General features: G+C 53.0%; 1 protein-coding gene across 1 annotated transcript; it reads right to left on the reverse strand.

Annotated features, from left to right (window-relative positions):
- Positions 1-1,537: 1,537 nt before the first annotated feature.
- Positions 1,538-13,569, reverse strand: MAP1LC3A (microtubule associated protein 1 light chain 3 alpha). Its single transcript, XM_065754083.1, has 4 exons — positions 13,474-13,569; positions 6,594-6,649; positions 3,156-3,262; positions 1,538-2,734 (listed from the first exon to the last, which is right to left on the reverse strand). Exons 1-4 carry the CDS (start codon positions 13,511-13,513, stop codon positions 2,572-2,574), a joined length of 366 nt encoding a protein of 121 aa, XP_065610155.1. The 5' UTR covers positions 13,514-13,569; the 3' UTR covers positions 1,538-2,571.
- Between the last annotated feature and the right edge of the window lie 322 nt (positions 13,570-13,891).

Consider the following 13,891-nt stretch of genomic DNA (forward strand, 5'->3'; position numbering starts at 1 on the left):
TCAGTTTCTCTTGGGTCACTGTCACGGACAACACCGTGACAATTATTGGTGGAGAATGCGGGCAGTGCAGTATTGGCACTCCATTGTAAATCTGGTGCAGAGTGGACTAAGGTTTTTCATGTACCTTATAGCATGCTGGCGTCTTTTTAAGCTCCTCGCGTTCAGCACCGGAGTAGTGTGGATATACAGCTACTTTAGTGTGCTGAGGGGGTTACATGCCTCCTACCTAAACACCCTGGCTAACGTGACAGATTATGCGGCATTTGGAATGGTTTCCAGTTACTCTTTTCAGGTCTTTACCTATATTCAAGATGTCAGCCTGGCAACTGTGTTATCTGTTTTTCTGAATGCACTCTCTGCAATAGTAATTTACATCATGTGGAGGGAGCGTTCCTCAAAACCAGAGAGTGTTGAATGGCAGGGAAGGTGGAAAAAATTAGGAAAGAAATTAGAAGCGTGGGGACCCCCGGTGTTATGCAATTTTGATCTTGAGCACCTGTGGGACCCTGAGAAATTCAGTGAGTGTTTAGGTAAGGAGTCATGTGACTCAGGACGATCTGAGAAGGAATGTATTGTTTGGGGTCTGGCTTGTGCTTATCGAGCCATAATTGATATTCTGGAGAGAAATGGTTTCCAAACCAAGGTCCAAAGCAAAAATGAAAACCTCGAAGTTAGACCTGACCAATCACAGGAAGCACCGGTATCAGTGTCGGTTGCCCCTGTGGAAGGCCAGAAAGGGACACGGCCGTCTTTGTGCCTAGAACGGAAAGAAGAAGAAGCAGAGAAAAAAAAGGAAGATCCAGGCGAGGGGCCCTCCTCACCACCACCACCACCACCACAGCTGGTGCTAAGAAAAGTGAGAGACATGGAGAAGACAGCGATGATGATGGAGTCACTGTTACCATTACTCGTCGGCCCCTAAAGATGACTGAAATACAAGGTTCAAGAAAGGAGTTTGTACGGCGCTCGGGTGAATCTATTGTCACCTGGTTGCTGCGGTGTTGGGACAGCGGTGCCAGCAGCGTGTCCCTAGATGGCAGAGAATTGGCAGATGTCTGAATGGAGTCGCTACCCTCTGGGAACAAGTACTAGTGGCTGTAAAGAATAGATACCCTTACAAAGATGATCTGGAGCCTAAGGTGGAAAGATGGAACACCGTGGAGAAAGGCATCCAATTTTTGAGAGAAACAGCCGTAGTAGAGATGCTGTATGATCCCAATTTCGTCCCTAACAATCCACACCAGGTCCGTGATCCTGATAGAGTAAGGCGCACACCTGATGTATATCGCAAGCTCTCAAAAACAGCACCAGAGCGGTACGCAAGTACACTGGTAGCAATGTTCCATAGATTCGAGGGTCAAGACAGAAGACAGTTTGTTTAGTCCCTCTGCCATACCTTGGAGTAAGCAGTGCCAAGGGCTGGGCATACAATGCACCAGCAAACATGAGTAACATGCATCACATATGCATCTCTTATCTGATATGAGTGACATTCTGACAGACAAATGAGATGGAAACAAAACATACCTACAAGACGCAACTTGAACGCATATTTATTTTTATATATATATATATATATATATTTGTATAGATTAAACTGGGTGGAATTTTATCATATACATTTTTTCTGGTATAATACATGAAAAACTGGAACAGGGACATAGCAAATACAAATCCATACCTCCCTTGAGCAAACTCTATGCCATATTGAGACTGAAAGACTGCATGCAATGGGAAGAAGGGAAGTAAGTTTTATTTTAAAAAAGACGATCTAGGTACAACTGTCATCAGAGGAGCAGCACTAAATATGGCAAACCTGTATAAATTAAAAGTAAATTCCACACTGACACCTACTATGCCTTAAAGTGCAACAAAGCTTGATTGACCATGCTACAGATTACAGGAAAGATTACCTCTCTCCCCATTCCAATCTGTCCCTTAAAAACAAAACCAAAGAACACAAACAAACCAATAAAAAAAATCTGAAAGATATACGTTATCCACAGTCATACGGAGAAGCCTACATCTACTCAGTAGCACCAAGAATCTGATATGGGTGTAATTAAAATCAATTAAAACTCAGGAGCAATGATTACATTTGTTGTTTTTGCAGATTTTCTGCCCTTTATTAGTGTCTGGAAGGAGGAGGCAGCTCTCCTTGTGTTGAAAGTGAAGGTGACAGTGTCCTGTCTGCTCTCCACCACCAACCAAACTGATTTGGCAGTACGCTAGGAACACACACACGCACACACACACAGCACAGCGAGAGCAGATTATGCCAAGGGGACAGGATGGGAAGCTGAGGCCCTATGTGTGCGCCTGGGTGTCTGTGTGTACATGTGCACGCACGTGTGTGGATGGAGTGGGGCTAATCTACACGGAGGTGAAGGGTTGTACAAGTCCAACACACACCATGAGCCTCTTTGGTGAGAGGGTGATGGGAAGAGGAGGGAGGGAGAGTTGGAGAGTCAGCACAGTCCCCCTCTCATGAGCCGACAGTTGTTGTCTCCCAGGGCTGGGAGCACATGTGCCACAGTTAATCTGTCTCCACATGACACCTCTTGGCAGGCTTCAGTAGCCAAAGGTCTCCTGGGAAGCATAGACCATGTAGAGGAAGCCATCCTCATCCTTCTCCTGCTCGTAGATCTCTGAGATGGGAGTAGACACACTCACCATGCTGTGCTGGTTTACCAGCAGGAAGAAAGCCTGGGTGGGATTCAGCTGCAAGCGGCGCCTGCGGGAGCAAGGGCAGGAGGTCTGGGTCAGCCCACTGTGAGAGCAAGTTCTGCCTCCCCCCGTGATGCTGTTCACACAGAGCCAAGCTGGCATCAGGACGTGCTGCTGGTGAGCCATGCTGAGCTGCTGTGGGCTCTTGGCCTTCTAAGATGGCAGGACTCAGCAAAGACCCAAGCACTGCTGCAAAAGCAGGGGACCCTCCTCCATCTGAGCTGAAGGATACAGGAAGGAAACTGGAGTCCCCTTCAGGAGTCTCCTGAGGAAGAAGTAACAGCCCTTCACCAAATGCCAGGTGCCTCTCACACTAACAGCTTGCTGTGGCTTTCCTGTCCTCCATCCCCTCCCTCAGCAGCTGCCTCTGCCTCATCCTCACCCCACCATTGTGTTCACAGCACATCAGTCAGGGCCACCCTACTCACCGGATTATTTTGACCAACTCACTCATGTTGACGTGGTCCGGGACAAGGAACTTGGTCTTGTCCAGCACTGGCAACTGTTTCTCCCCTTTATAACGTTCAATGATGACCTGAGGAGACAGCCAAGAAGAGGGTTAGCCAATGTTCATGTGTTACAAGCCCTAGCCTCAAGGTCATACACAAATCAAACTAACAGAAAGGGAAAAGCTCAGGTGAGGCCCCACCTTGCTTCTCTCTGGCAGAACAGCAAAAAGAGGTCACAAGCAGTGCCCAGCAGGCTGGCTGCAGACACTCTTCAGCACAGTCATCTGTCTGCCTGAGCCAGACCACGGAGGGCATCTAAAGTGACTAAAGCATCAGTTGCTCCAGCTGACTGCAAAACAGTAGGCCTTAGTGGACTGATGCCTCCCCCAACTTGTGGGAGATCTGTAACAGCAGTATATTTTAACACCACTTTCAGACTTACTGCTGAGGACCTAACTTCTACTCATGTGGTGGAAGTGGCCAGAGAGAGAAAGGAGCTGGCCCAGTCCAACCAGCTCTGACCAGACAGCCTCTGCACAGCATCACTCTGTTTAGGAAAAGCTGTAGATATTCCCAAACAAGCGAAGTTCTTAGAAATGTCTGCAAAGTCACTCAAGGCATTCCTTCAGAAAGGGGGGGCTGCATTTTGCCAGTCCTGTTCCTCATATTAACAGCCAGACACCAACTCAAACCAGAAACCCAGAACCACTTCAGCACAGTGCCTGTCCTGTCACTGCTCTCGTAAAGTTCTCACCACACCTTCTGAAAAGACAAAACAAGGATTTCTGTCCACTTTTCTCATCTATTATAAATAATGAATGTATTTCCTGACAGCTACAATTACTATTCTAAACCAATCTGGAAATGTGCTGTTTGTTTACTAAGAAAGAAGGTGGTATGCATTTATAGTAATTAATGATCTTACTTAAAAAGCTCAATACATTCCCCTTAAAGTGATGTTTTGACTCCCACATCTCTCCAGTACCTAGTTATTTTCTCCACAGAATAACACTTGTATGCTAATCTGTTCACCGTGCTCTCCAAGTTGAGACTGAACATTATTTTCCACTTATGACAATTCTCATAAGCAGCTTTCCCAGCTCCTTCACAAAAGAAACAGCCAGGAGACCACAAATGCCTTCGGTAGCAGAGGAACAGAGATCACAGGGCCCAGAACAGGGTTCTGTGGAGCCAAAAGGAAGACGGGAACTTAGGGTGCACTGCTCCATTTGCCTCTCAACCATTTGATGATGTACCAGCTTCTGCCACCAGTAGCAACGCATCTCCTGCTGCCTGGGTGCAAACAAAAGCAGTCAGCATCCCTGGGGCCCCTGCAGACACCTGTCAGAGGAGTGCTAGAGGAACATCCAGATCTCTTCCTACTGCAGAAAGCCTCGTGTCCATCCCATGCCCTTCCCTGTTCTCCCTGCAGCACAGGCTGCCCTGGGAAAGAAGGCAGCCCTGGCTGGCACTTTGACCAGCAAGGGGAGCAGTTCCCAGTCAGCCAGCCACTGGTGTGCCTTCACCACAGGAAACAGCAGCCCTGCATCTGGAGCACGCAATGCTGCATGCCCTGTGCAGAGCTGCTGGGGAGTGGTGGGGCCAAGGGCCTCCCCTCCATCTCCTCGTGCAAGAGCTCCTCCTTTTGCTGACATAACAGGATGCTGCAGGAGCACAGAGGCTGAGAGGCTGCCCAGCACCACGCAGTACTGCGGCTGGGCTCTGACACACAGAGCCTGCACACACACACCAGACTCAGATCTCTAACTGTAATCTCCTAATTTAGAGCCAAGCGATGTGGAGACTGAGTAGGGGAAGCACCTAGAGGACAGGGACAGCTATGGGTAACAAAGGGGACGGGACGTAAGGAGAAGAGCACTGCTACCTAAGCATAACTCTCAGGCTCTGTCTTTGACACTGGTGCTGGGATGCTGCAGTACCACCAGCAGGCTGGAACATCTGACAAGTGTCCCACACCATAGGGACACACCATCTCACAGCATGGGCCACAGCATTCCCAAAACAAGGGAACCTTGTTAGGAGTGCTGAACCTCAGCACCCTCTCAAACTCACACAAGGGAACCAGAATCCCAAGAAAACAGAACAACCGGCACATGAAGGGCTTCCACGTCTGCTGAAGTACTCTCACATGGGCCACATTCCCTCTTTCACCAGAGCAGAAGAACATGAAAAAATAGGTACTGTTCCTTCGGCCCCTTTTGCCACACAGGGCTTTGCTGAAAGGAAAATTTTCTGCACCAGGACGTCTCCTACCAACCTGCTAACTTCCCCGCTGCAGGAGGAAGGGCAAACTCAATCTGAGCTGTCCTGCTCTACTTATTTGAGTCACACAGATTAATATTTTGGCTACAGGGAGATGAAGAGACTCGAGGGACTGGGTGCTCACAACTGCCACCTGCAGGGATGCAGGTGCCCACTAGGAAATACAGAGGCAACACCTGGAGTTTCAGATTTTAAAAGCAGTACTTATCTGCATGGCCAGCCATACAGATCAGCACTCACATGGCCACTGACATCAGCAACAGCCTCCCCCGTCCTCCTGAGCAGGGTGGAGGTCTTTCAGTAGGAACATACACAGTACTGCTCAGTCCCAGAGGGGCTCATCTTGCTGCCTACCCACCCTGGACAAGGATGGTCCCTGGAACAGCCCTGGCAGGAGCCCAGAGCAGCTCATCCCCTCATCCCCTCCTCTGAGAACACAGTTTAGGTTTCCATCCACCGCTGTCCTGAGGGGGGGTGTTACTCTGGGTCTCCTGCCTGATGTCTCTCTGTGCTCCTCCATGGGTGTGAAAATGCATTTTTTTACCACATAACCTTACAGTTATTTCTTTGCATGACCCAAACAGACCCTAAGCCTTTGCTAATGCACCCTTTGCAGCAATACTGCCCATGTGTCACCAGGCCTCGCTTAGCTGAGAATTAAAGGGCTTTGGGAAATGGTCAGCTCCCACTGCTACCCAGCACGCGCTGGGTCCAACAGCATTGATCCCCTGTGATTGTAGATTCTTCAGGCTCACAAGAGCTGGTTTTAAGGCCTCAAAAGGGCCGACATGAAAAGGGCCAACCTCAACGGGCTTCAGAAAGAGACTACTGGAGCTGACAGCCTGGACAGGCACAAGCTCAGCACGTCCTCTAGTGGGCAGAAGATGATTTCCGAAGCACCTGCCTCAGGCTGTGCCCAGAGCTCCCAGCAAGGAGGCATGAAGCTGAGCAGGCAGCCCTGAATCAGTCTGCTGACACTCCTACCAGCAGGAAGGTGTGACTGCTGCCATCTTCACTGTGACCATCTGCCCCATCAGCCCAGTGCTGCAGGGGCACACACTGCCACGCACAGGCAGCCCTCTGATGCAGGTGGAGTGATTTTAACAGATAATTACAAGAAGAGCAAGCACTTACTGGGATTTTGTTGGGATGCTGCTCTCGGATCTGCTGTACTTCTTTACAACGATCAGCTGGAAGGGAAAAAAAAGCAAGAACGTTAGAAGTAGCTGGCTGTGCTCTGTGAGCCACAAACGGACGACAGGGACACGGCGAAAGAAATCCAAATGCTTCGTCAGACTGCTCCCACATGCCTTGCAGCAGGCACTGTCAGGCAGATCTCAGCTGCAGCAAGGAGCCCTTCGAGGTTCCCCACCACCCCCATCAGCCTCCAGAGCAGCTAAGTGCCACCCTGCCCAGTAAAACATGTAGAAATGGAGTGATCCACATGAGGTGTAAGGATTATAAAGCTATAGTCCTAAATCTACACGAGCCAGTGCAGCTCACACCCATCAGTGCTGGGCAGCAGCAGCTTTAGGGTCTCGGCTCTGGTCAGGCTCCTCATGCCTCGCAGCTGCTCCTCCAGAGGAGCCTCCAACCAGGGCTGGGTTCTGCTCACTTCCTCCACCTGCACTATCTGGCAGAGTGCTTCTGAGCTAAAGAGATGTGCCTTGCCAAGAAGAAATTCTGCACTAATATAGATCTGCTACAGGAGCTCTTGGCCTGAGAGAAAGCAACTCTAGAACTGTGGTGGAAACAGAGATAAAAATTAAGCAAAGAGAGTGGCTTTTTCTGCAGCCATTCTCAGACATTATAACCCATTTTCTGCCAGAGTTTATACTTTGTGACAGTGCTCATTCCGCTGTGCACATCCTTCTGTGTCTCTCTCCTGTGAGAAGCAGGCAATGCTCACCCACACATCCCCTTCCTGCTTGGGAGGCAAGCATGGCTCCAGGAAGGCAGCCACCACACCACACAGGAATGGCTGTAACGCTGTCTTTAATTTAACTTGTGTGTGGTCTAATTAAGTAGAATTAAAATTAAGTAAATTAAGCAGCACTCCTGACTGGCCAGCACTGAAGCAGGAGGGGATGGAGCCGCTGTGTGGAGAGGCCGAGCAATGATGAATGAGCTGCATCCACCCACGGGGGAAGGCCCCGTGCCAGCTCCCAGTGCGGGCCCCAGGAAGCCAAGAGACCTCAGAATGGTGGTAAGGCAAAACCCACACCTTTTATTGGCTACTCCCAAAATACTCCTTGCTCTGGCCCACTGAAAGACAGGAGTTATTTTTGTAGCTGTGCACATGACAGGAAAACTGCCTCTCTCTCCTCCAACTGCAGTTTCAGCTGTTGAGTACCATCAGCAATGCTGCAAAACATAGGAATCTCCATGGTTTTCTTGAGGCAGGTCCTTCCCAAGCTGTTCTCCCAAAGATCAGGGTGTACAGGATCTCCCACAGCAATATGGGATGAGGCCATTATGCCAGCTAAGGAGAACAGTGAAAGACGTTGTGGCTTTGTGCTGACCTCTACCAGCAGTGCCCATGGGACACTGCTCTGCCATGCAGACACTGCACAGACACAGGCAAGAAGACAGCATGACAGGTCCACCAGACCACAGATGCAAGTGAGGGAACAAAAGAACACAAGGCAAATCCTGCAAGGACTGCATAAGGAGCAGCATTTTCAGGGGGTCAGGCACTGGTGCTGCCCCGAGGCATCAGCCAGACTCCATGCCCAGCCCCGCTGGCTGTGACCAACACTACTTCAGTAAGAACACACCACCTGGACACAGCGTCAAGGGCAACAGCTCAGGACCTGAGCCAGAGTTGCACGTAGAGGGCAGAGCAAAGCATGGATTCAGCCCCAGCCCTGCCTTTGGCAGCGGCCCACACAGCTCAGTGCATGTGCACGGGGCGTGTGCAGGTGTCTGCTCACAGCAGCCATGGGGTTCTCACTGCATGCCCCACAGCCTGCACAGGGCTGATGTCTGTGGTCAGCCCCAGGACAGAGCACTGTTACTGTGGTCCTCTCCCCAAGAGATCTCGGGCATGGAGGACTGGATGGTGTGAAATCAGGATGTGTCTGGGATGAGCTGGCGATGGCTGAAGGGGTGGGCATATTGCGTAGTAGCTCATTCCAGATGAAGGTCAATAATATTTATGTAATTCACTGCCCTGAGGACTCAACCTACCAGGAAATCCACCCATGTTTACGTGCAGGGCTCACACAGCTGACCTGCCGTCCCTTCCCAGTGCTGCAGAGCTCGTTCCCACATGGGCACTGCAGGAGAGGCAGCAGCCTCCCACTGTCCAGAAAGCAGAACAAGGCCCAGAGGCCAGCACTGCCCTGGGAGCACATGTGGGACAGTGTTGTCACAGCAACTGGAAGTGTAGATTCAAGTCAGGACAGCTGATCTCCAGTCACACAGCACAGTACCTCCCTGTGCCAGGACATGCAGGGTGCACATCAGACCCCCACTGCTCAGAAAGTGCTGCTTCTGCTGGCACCTTCAGGACACCCACAACATCAGCAGGCATCCCACTGTGCCCAGCAAAACACAGAGACTCAGAAAAGCACAAAATCACATCACCATAGGGGATGCCAAGCAACAAGAACAGTGCTTGATCTTCAGCCACTCAGGATGCTCTCTTGCTTACAGCCCAGGGGACAGAGATGCTCCTGAATCCAGCAGCCCACAGCTGGGGCAGGTGCACTGTTCACTGGGTAAACACCAGCTGGATGGCCAGGCAGAGTGGTGGTGAATGGAGTCCCAGTCACTAGTGGTGTTCAACAGGGGTAAGCATTGGGGTCAGTCCTGTTTAATAGCTTTATTGACGACCTGGACAAGGGGATTGAGTGCTGAGGGAATGTTCAGCCTGGAGAAGAGGAGGCTCAAGGGGAGACCTTATCACCCTCTATAACTCCCTGAAAGGAGGCTGGGGCTCAGCCCCTGCTCCCAGCTGATCGGATCAGAGGGAACAGCCTTAAGCTGCACCAAGGGAGGTTCAGGTTGGATATTAGGGAAAATTAGTTTTCTGGAGCAGTGGTGATGCAGTAGCACAGGCTGCCCAGGGCAGTGGCAGAGTAACCATCCCTGGAGGTGTTTAAGAAACACAGAGATGTGGCACTGAGTGATGTGGTCAGTGGGCATGGTGGGGGTGGGCTAGCAGTTGAACTTAATGATCTCAGTGGTCTTTACCAACCTCAGTGATTCTATGACTTTGTACCCAGGAAGCATCAGCCAACATGCTCCAGAAAGGATGGATGTGGTACAGACAGAGAAAGAAATCACCAATTTGTTAAATCCAACCAGATGTTTTCTTTTCACATCAGTTAAAGGTAACCAAGCAAAGGCTGTTGTTTCTTACCCAGTTTCAGGGCACCCCTGCTACAAAAAGGCATAAGGGAACCAACAGCTCTGCTTCCAGGGAACAGGGTCTGTGTGAAAGGCAGAAGCCAAGAAGGAGAAAGCTCATGTTGAAAGCTTCCCCCTCAACACCGAGAAAAATATTTTCCACACGTTTGGATTGCGTACGCTGTGCTCACGTTAGTGCTCCAGATAAAGGTTTTTGCTCAATGTTTAATCACAGCTTCACTAGTACTGGAAAAAGAACAACCAGTTCCTGTGTGACGAGCAGGCTGTCCCCTGCTGGGGCTTCCCTCTGCCTTCTGTTTGACCTTTCCTTCCATCTTCATAACTCCATAATTACAAATTCCCAAGACAGAAGGAATGTGCTCCTATTTCTCAGAACTGCTCAGGACACTTCAAATTGCTCAAGCAAACAACTGGTGTTTTTGACAGAATTACACTTGGATATGGGAGAACACACACATGCACGTACGAAGAGATAGCAGGGGCCTCTCAGTGCCGCCTGCACGTGAGCACGTGGGGATGGGCAGAGGCTGAGCCATGCAGGGGCTCCTTCCTTTTTCCTCACACCCTGTTCCCAAACTTCCTTCTAAAGACAAGAGGCATCAGACAGTTCCAGAAGCACAGCACAGGCAGCAGATGATACATGAGATGCCACCATGTGAGTGCCAAAGCTGTCAGTCCTACCTTCAGCAGAGCCTCTGCCCTGCTGGTTCAGTGCATACTTCATGTTTTTTGTAGCAAATACATTATTAAAGAATCAACAAAATAGATGCAGGCTTTATTAGTGCTGGCTTCTGGTCAGGAGCTTTTGTTTAAAGACAAATAAAATAAAGATCAGCACTTGTGGCCTATATATTTCACTGGCATTTCTCCTCAGCATTTGTTTACCTATTCTAACAGCACTTTCATCAGTGCTGTTAATCAGCCCCACATCAAGTCACACAAAGCCCGCAGCAAATAACACAAGCAGACAGAGACAGCCAGGTACCAATGAGCAAAGCTCACCTCGGGGCTCTCAGCTCCTGCAGCACTGTTGCACGAACCCTCAGGGCACGGTGTGCAGACAAGCCAGCCCAACTCCAGGAAAGCTGACCATCAAGCATCAACAGTTTTGACAAGAGCAGGATGGCACGTGGGACAGTTTGTCCACTGGTGGTCTTTCCACTAGTACAAGCACACCCAGCTCACACCTGGCAACTCACCGAATCACTGAATGGTCTGGCTTGGAAGGGACCTCAAAGATTCCCTAGTTCCATCCCCTTGCCATGGGCAGGGTGGCCAACTGCTCCATCAGGTTACACTGGGCCACATCGGTAGCTGTGGGCACCTTGAGAAACAGGGCACTGCCAGCTCTGGGAAGAGGTGCCAGGGCCGATCTCCCCTCCTGAGAAAAACTCCCCCTGATGTCTAATCTGAATCTTCCCTCTAGCATAAAAGCATCTTCCCTTATCCTATCGCTATCTACCTGGGTAAAACATTGATTCCCCTCCTGTTTATAATCTCCCTCTAAATATTGGAAGGACATAATGAGCCCTAACTGCAGCTGTCCCATCTCTGAGCAGAACACCCCCAGTTCCACCAGCCCATCTCCACAGCAGAGATGCTCCAGGCCTCTGAGTGCCTTTGCATCCTCCTCTGGACCTGCTGCATCAACTCTGCACCCTCCTTAAACCAGGGCTGGACGCAGTACCAAGATGGGGCCTCACAGGAGCGGAGCAGAACGGGACAGTCCCCTTTCTTGCCCCTCTGCCACCTGGAGGAGGCCACACTTCAGTTCTACTCGCTGCTCTCAACAACTGCTGCCTTTTCTGTCTGAGTACGCTGCCAGAACAGAAGGCAAACCTCCCAGAAAACTGCTACTGGGGTGGGATCGTTCAGCCCAAAGGAAGCACTGCGGGGTCAGCAGGCGGCCGTGCACAGGCTGCAGCCAGGACACCCCGTTCCTTTGACACAGACCACAGCTTTGTGCGGGGAACTGTTCTGGACACCTACCGCGGATCTGACTAAGCAGAACACAGCTCCTGTGCGCAGGATCACGCATGGCAGCAGAGGGGCTCCACCAGACCTCACCCCCAAGCCAAAGACACTGCCACAGACGCCCCAGGGAGCAGACCCCTGCGGGGCCCCCAGCAGCGTCCATCAGGAGCTGGGGGAGTGCCCCGGCTCTGCGCTTGAGCCCCCAGCAACAACGCACAGGAATCCAGACAACGTATTCAGAACAGACCCAAGACAAAGCAGATGAGCAAGCAGAAGAAACTCGATGGAAAATCAAATCTCAGCACTACAAGCACGGGGAAAACGGGCACAAAGGACGGCAGAGCCTCAGCACGGGGCAGTGGGCCAAGGCCTCGCCAAACCACGTGCCATGACACCGGAGCCTGGGCAGCTCTTGTAAACAGCCACCCTCCTGGCTCTGCCTTTTCTGTTCTTTTGGAGCTGTTCCACTTTTCGCTGCAGTTTTGCGGCCTTACAAACAGAGCCGTTCTGACGGTGCAGTGTCACTGGAAATATTTTCCATCGGCCCTCTCCAACGGCACTGTAAACAACCGCTTCCTGCTCCCGCTGTGCAGCGAGCTGAAGACCAAAACAAGCGGTGTTTACTTTCTGCAGCGGAGCAATCCCAGCCCTGACCCAAAGCGGCCGTGCGGGCACTGGGCCTCCGCCTCCTCCTCCTCCTCCTCCTCCTGCTGCTGCTGCTGCTGCCGCTGAGCTCCGCGGATCAGCCGAGAGACAAAGGGCAGAGCACGGCGCACAGACCCCCGCGGCACTCGCAGCTGCCGGCACCCAACCCCCTCTCCCCCTTTCCCTCCTGGGCTATTTTAACCCTGCTCTCTTTCACCCACTCTGAGCCTCGGGTTTTGTGCTCCCCCGGTCCGAGCAGCGCGTAAAAGGCAAAGCAGACTCCTCCCGCCCGTAACGAGCCGATTCCCACAGCTCAGCAGCGGGTAGTCACTAGGGCTGTAACTGAGGGTCCCGTTACTTTTAACAAAGAGATTCGGAGAAGCGCTGCGGGGCTCAGCCGCTTCCCGGCTGGCAAAGCTCAGGGGCAGCAGCAGGCGGTGCTCCCGCGGACCGCGCTGCCGGGCCGGGCACAACCCCGCACGGTAACCGCGCAGCGCCGGGGATTTCCCACCGCCCGCATTCAGCGGAACGCCGCGCTCCACGCGAGCACAGAGCGAGCAGGGCCGGGGAGCGACGGGAGCAATGCACCGCGACCGCTCCCAGCGCGACCGGGGCGGTACATAGCGAAGCGGCGACCGCCCGTTCGCGGTGGGAAGGAGCTCGCCACGGCACCGCACGGCATAACATAGCACGGCACGGGACACTATGGCATCGCACGGCTCCCGGGTCCGGAGCGCCCCGGGGCGAAGCGGTCGCGCCCCGGGCGGTGCAACGATGGGAAACGCGGAGCGCTCCGCGGGTGCGCTCAGCGCCGCATTCGGGGGCTGCGAGCGGAGGGGGGGGGAGGAGGAGGAGGAGGAGGAGGAGAAGGCCGAGGGTCGCCCGGTACCGGTACCGCCCGGAGGGGCACCGCCCGACCCGCAGCACCGCGCGGCCCCGGACTTCACCTCTCCCCCCGCGCACCGCACCCAGAGGTTCCGAGGAGATCGCCCCGTCCCCCCCTGCCCCGCCGCCCGCTCACCGAAGGTGCGGCGCTGCTTGAAGGCCCGGTCCGAGGGCATGGCGGCGGCCGGGCCGGAGCGCAGGTGCCGGCGGCGGCTCCGTATGGCGCGGCTGCGCGGGACTGCGGCGGAGCGGCCGGTGACGTCACCGCGGGGCGGGCAGCGGCAGCGGCAGCGGCAGCGGCAGCGGGTACGGGCCGGGCGGAGGGGCCGTGACGTCTCCCGCCGAGGAGCGCCGCCGCCGCCTCTCCTGCTCCGCTCTGATGACCTCAGAGCGATCGATATCGTTTGCAGACGCAGCCTTTCAGCATCCGCTTCCGCGCCAGGAGCTGCTTTCCCCTTAACCGCCGCGTCGCTGCTGCGCTGAGCGCTGCTCCGTTCCCATCGGAGCCGCCCCCCCGGCTCGGGCTGCCCGCCGCCCATCCACGGCCTCTCGGT

Source organism: Cyrtonyx montezumae, unplaced genomic scaffold (genome assembly GCF_038088225.1).
Source record: "Cyrtonyx montezumae isolate F1298 unplaced genomic scaffold, pur_monq_1.0 scaffold_9, whole genome shotgun sequence".
Classification (NCBI taxonomy): domain Eukaryota; kingdom Metazoa; phylum Chordata; class Aves; order Galliformes; family Odontophoridae; genus Cyrtonyx; species Cyrtonyx montezumae.

What these genes read in the sequence shown, in the direction of transcription:
- MAP1LC3A (XM_065754083.1), bottom strand. Translation starts at nt 13,513, where the DNA reads ATGCCCTCGGACCGGGCCTTCAAGCAGCGCCGCACCTTCG. An exon ending in CAAGCAGCGCCGCACCTTCG is followed by an intron (nt 6,650 to 13,473) that starts GTGAGCGGGCGG and finishes TTTCCCTTCCAG; the next exon opens with CTGATCGTTGTAAAGAAGTA. An exon ending in AGCATCCCAACAAAATCCCA is followed by an intron (nt 3,263 to 6,593) that starts GTAAGTGCTTGC and finishes CTGTCTCCTCAG; the next exon opens with GTCATCATTGAACGTTATAA.